At 41.7% G+C, this 5000-nt stretch overlaps 1 protein-coding gene across 3 annotated transcripts in view; it reads left to right on the forward strand.

The window, feature by feature from the left end:
• tnk2a (tyrosine kinase, non-receptor, 2a) overlaps nt 1-5000 on the forward strand; it is a 94003-nt gene that overhangs the window by 36245 nt on the left and 52758 nt on the right. For all 3 annotated transcript variants that reach the window (XM_061713698.1, XM_061713697.1, XM_061713699.1), the window contains 5 exons: nt 171-333; nt 540-610; nt 2224-2427; nt 3712-3861; nt 4088-4183. In XM_061713698.1, the coding sequence (XP_061569682.1) occupies nt 171-333; nt 540-610; nt 2224-2427; nt 3712-3861; nt 4088-4183 (684 nt within the window). The remainder of the gene's footprint in view (nt 1-170; nt 334-539; nt 611-2223; nt 2428-3711; nt 3862-4087; nt 4184-5000) is intronic.

Here is a 5000-nt window from a genome sequence, read left to right on the forward strand (position 1 = left end):
CTCTTTTCTTCCTTCCTTCCTTCTTTCCTCCTGCTCTCTCCTTCCTTCCTTCCTTCCTTCCTTCCTTCCTTCCTTGCTTCCTTGCTTCCTTCCTTCCTTCCTTCCTTCCTTCCTTCCTTCCTTCCTTCCTTCCTTCCTTCCTTCCTTCCTTCCTTCCTTCCTTCCTGCAGATGCAGGCTGAAGAGGGCACAGAGTGGCTCCTGGAGCTGCTGACGGACGTGCAGCTGCAGCAATACTTCATCCGGATCCGTGACGACCTCAACGTCACTCGACTCTCGCACTTCGACTACGTCAAGAATGAGGATCTGGAGAAGATCGGCATGGGACGTCCTGGTAGGCCTTCCTAACTCCAGGGACTGCAGAGATGTACTTTCATTCTGTCCACTTGTTCCACCCCGCTATGCTCCGAGCTCTTTGATGGATATTTGAATTCACACGTTGAATTGCAAGTTTATTGATGCCGACTGTAAACAGCAATCTGGGAATATGCTCAAATGTAAATGCAAAAGTTTTCAGTCTGTGTTTTTGTCTGTGTTCAGGTCAGAGGAGGCTCTGGGAGGCGGTTAAGAGAAGAAGAGCCCTCTATAAACGCAAATCATGGATGAGCAAGGTGCAGTAGTGCGACACCCCAGTCCTGCAACATTTGTTTGTTGTAGATTAGTCATTTTCATGATAGAAAATTTCTGCACAAGTTCATATTTCACTTCAGAATTCTGTCTCTATAAATATCTGAGGGAAATATGTGCAAATTAAATTTTAAGACGGATTCTGAACTTCAGTTGGGAAATATAAGTTAACGTTTACATTCTTGATTTGATTATTATCAGAAAACGAACCATGAGCTACGTTTGTCTGACATGACCTGTCCACTTCTTGACTGTAAAGTTTATTAGTGGAATTTAACTCTAATGTTAAGTTTTCATTATAAATTACAGTCGGCTGATGAACTGATTATTATTACTGATTATTAACGGATCTGTTTGGATCCAGAGTTTGGTTCATCCCTCCTGTCTGTCGTCCGTGGATATAAATAGCCTCTTCTGGGGGAACAAGTGCTTGTTGCTAAGCAGTTGTTCAGATGGAAATGTCAAGGTTTTTCGCACGTTGTTGATGAATTGGTGCATTAATTGGCACGACATGAATGAAATATATTGAAAAGCTCAATTATCTTTATCTCCACACAATTCAGCACTAATAAAAACACGATTATGGCTTTTAGATTGGATTTCTGCCCGTGAATCTTTCTTTTACTACTTGAAAATATGGGACGTACAGTATAGATGAAGTGTTTTTTGGATTTGTGGAAGAAAGAAAAAAATGAGCTTGAAAGAAAGAAAGAAAGAAAGAAAGAAAGAAAGAAAGAAAGAAAGAAATGAGCTTGAAAGAAAGAAAGAAAGAAAGAAAGAAAGAAAGAAAGAAAGAAAGAAAGAAAGAAAGAAAGAAAGAAAGAAATGAGCTTGAAAGAAAGAAAGAAAGAAATGAGCCTGAAAGAAAGAAAGAAAAAAGAAAGAAAGAAAGAAAGAAAGAAATGAGCTTGAAAGAAAGAAAGAAAGAAAGAAAGAAAGAAAGAAAGAAATGAGCTTGAAAGAAAGAAAGAAAGAAAGAAATGAGCCTGAAAGAAAGAAAGAAAAAAGAAAGAAAGAAAGAAAGAAAGAAATGAGCTTGAAAGAAAGAAAGAAAGAAAGAAATGAGCCTGAAAGAAAGAAAGAAAGAAAGAAATGAGCCAGAAAGAAGAAAGAAAGAAAGAAAGAAAGAAATGAGCCTGAAAGAAAGAAATAAAGAAATGAGCCAGAAAGAAAGAAAGAAAGAAAGAAAGAAAGAAAGAAAGAAAGAAAGAAAGAAAGAAAGAAATGAGCCTGAAAGAAAGAAAGAAAGAAATAAATGAGCCTGAAAGAAAGAAAGAAATGAGCCAGAAAGAAGAAAGAAAGAAAGAAAGAAAGAAATGAGCCTGAAAGAAAGAAATAAAGAAATGAGCCAGAAAGAAAGAAAGAAAGAAAGAAAGAAAGAAAGAAAGAAAGAAAGAAAGAAAGAAAGAAAGAAAGAAAGAAAGAAAGAAAGAAAGAAAAATTCCCGTTGATGACGTTTTTGTATTGGTATTTTTTTATCGTTATGGGGATAAATGCCAGAAATGACCGTGATACATTTACGTATACGTACCGCCCATCCCTAGCTGCCACTGGTGTGCTTGTCTGTATATATGTCTATGCTTGTCTGGCCCTGCAGGTGTTTCCGGTGAAGCGGACGGACGCCGACGCCCAGCCGTCCTTCCCCCCGGGAGCGTCCGGAGCAGCCCCGGCCAGCAGCGACCCCGGGGCCTCGCTCACCTGCCTCATCAGGGAGTCGGAGCTGCAGCTGTTCGAGCGGCTCGGAGACGGAACGTTTGGGGTCGTGCGGCGAGGAGAGTGGACCGCGCCAAACGGCCGAGTGGTACGCTTTAAACATTTTACTCGCCCGGCCACTTTTCAGCCAAATGCAAGAAGGTCTCGGGACATCAAGGTCGGCCGTACCTGCTCAAGTTAAAACACCTTCCATCCCTCAAGCACAACGGAGAGGGGGCTGATTTTAGTCACGTCCCACTTTCCTGAGCTCAACGATACAAGTTTACAAACATACTGACATAAATAGAGAACATTTAGTTTGGAAAGAAATCTCCAACAACTTGGGCTGCATGGATTAATTTAAAAGCAGCAGAAACAGGATTTTTGTTTCCGTTTTAGAAACCGTTCAATTTTCAATTAAATTCAATTACATTTTATTTATAGAGAACAGAAGTTGTCTGTCGATCAGGGGTCGGCAACCCGCGGCTCCAGAGCCTCTTTAGTGCCGCCCTAGTGGCTCCTGGAGCTTTTTCAAAAATGTTTGACCTTTTTTTTCCCTTTTTTTTCTTCCTTTTTTTAAAATTTTTCTCTTCTTTTTTTCTTCTTTCTTTTTCTCCTTTTTTCTTCCTTTTTCCTTTCCTTTTTAATCTCGAAATTTTGACTTTTTTCACGACATTTTGACTTTGACTGAAATTTGACTGAAATTGTACTTCAACATTAATCTCGACATTTAGACTTTTTTCTCGAAATTTTGACTTTTTTCTCAACATTTCAACTTTTTTCACGAAGTTTTGACTATTTCCTCGACATTTCGTCATTTTTCTCAACATCTCGACTTTTTTCTCAACATTTCGACTTTTTTCTTGAAACTTCGACATTTTTATCTCAACATTTCAACTTTTTTTTTCGACATTTCGACGTTTTTCTTTCCCCAGTTCTAACTAATATAGAAACATGCAGCATGTGTGGCCTTCATTCTAAGGCTGATACAAGACTTTTCATTTTTTGCGGCTCCAGACATATTTGTTTTTTGGGTTTTTGGTCAAATACGGCTCTTTCAACCTTTTGGGTTGCCGACCTCTGATCTAGATGCTTTCCAGAGACCCAGAACATGACCCCCGAGCAATTATTACATAAACTTAAACAGTAGCAGGTAAAACGCTCCCCTAGTGGGATGAAAACCTTAAGCCAAACAGTAGCAAGGTAAAACTCCCCCTTTAGGAGGGAAGAAACCCGGAGCCCGCTCTCCTCAGTACGTCTGAAGTAACAGCATCCATGCGTGCAACTCAAAACACGAGTTAATGCGAATCATGTCCACGTAGGGAGCCCCTTGCGAGGCGATCACGTTTCTGTTCACAGTTGCAGTTGTTCATGTAACTTTATTTCCTCCCAGCTGTCAGTGGCGGTGAAGTGTCTGAAGGCAGATGTGCTGGACTCAGACAGTCTGGACGACTTCATCAGAGAGGTGAACGCCATGCACTCCCTGAGCCACCAGAACCTCATCCGCTTGTACGGCGTCGTGCTCACGCAGCCCATGAAGATGGTAATCCAGTCTCTCTACTCCGGTACCGGCACTGGCCGCAATAGAAGACGCATTTAAGGGGGGGCTGTTTTTCAAAGAGTTTCTGATGTGTTTTACTTCCACAGAGGAAATCTATTCCAACAAAGGGACAACGTTATCTGTACCTTCTGTTCAATAGACTGACATCTGTGATTCCAGCTCATTATTCCCCAGTCTGTCCACAGTCCTGGTGTTTGTTTGGGTGCAGGTGGCGGAGCTGGCGCCTCTGGGCTCCCTGCTGGATCGTCTCAGGAAGCGCCAGGGTCACATCCTCATCTCTCTGCTGTGCAACTACGCCGTGCAGGTCAGTCCAACTACTAAAACCCACGGGCCTCATTTATAAAGCTTGCGTGCGCACAAAACAGGGCTTGAAAGATGCGCACGCCACCTTCTATGCAAAGGTTGGGATTAAAAAAAAAAACTTAACGGGAAAATTTGCGTATCTCTACGCCAACCCTGACCCTCACGCACAAACATTTTGAAGATATGTCGAACTGGCGACGCAGGCGGTGAGGTGGTGAAATGAAGCCAGATTCATGTCATACTCTTAATAATGTCATCACATACAGACTTATAATATAATAGCACTGATCGTGTCCCTCTGTGTTTGAAGCCCAGCGTCAGTCAGGACTCGGTTCTAGTGCTGCTGCAGCCGCGGTGCAGGACACGCCGGGAACCTCCTCGTCACCCACCGCTTCCAACTGGAGAGTGACTGACACATACCGTATTGGCCCGAATATAAGACGGTGTTTTTTGCATTGAAAAAAGACTGAAAAAGTGTGGTTCGTCTTACATTCGGGGTCTAGACGTTATACCCATTCACACCGCTAGATGGCGCCAGATATCTTTAAAGCGGATGCTGAACTTAGCCAAAGGAACCCCTGGCACGAAGAAAAAAAATAAAAACAGTGGTAAAAAAGAAAAGAGAAGAAAATAAAGAAGAGATAACAGAAAATGGAGAAACGTAGCGACAATCTGAAGAAAAGCTGGGTGAAGATCGGCCAGTTATGATAGAAACTTCAAGATGATGATTTGAATGAGGCAAAATAACAGGCTTTTTCTCTCGAATATATTGTTATAATCATTTGTTTCAGATGTACTGTAATTATTTTCTGTATAAA

The sequence above is a fragment of the Cololabis saira genome, chromosome 22 (assembly GCF_033807715.1).
Source record: "Cololabis saira isolate AMF1-May2022 chromosome 22, fColSai1.1, whole genome shotgun sequence".
Classification (NCBI taxonomy): domain Eukaryota; kingdom Metazoa; phylum Chordata; class Actinopteri; order Beloniformes; family Belonidae; genus Cololabis; species Cololabis saira.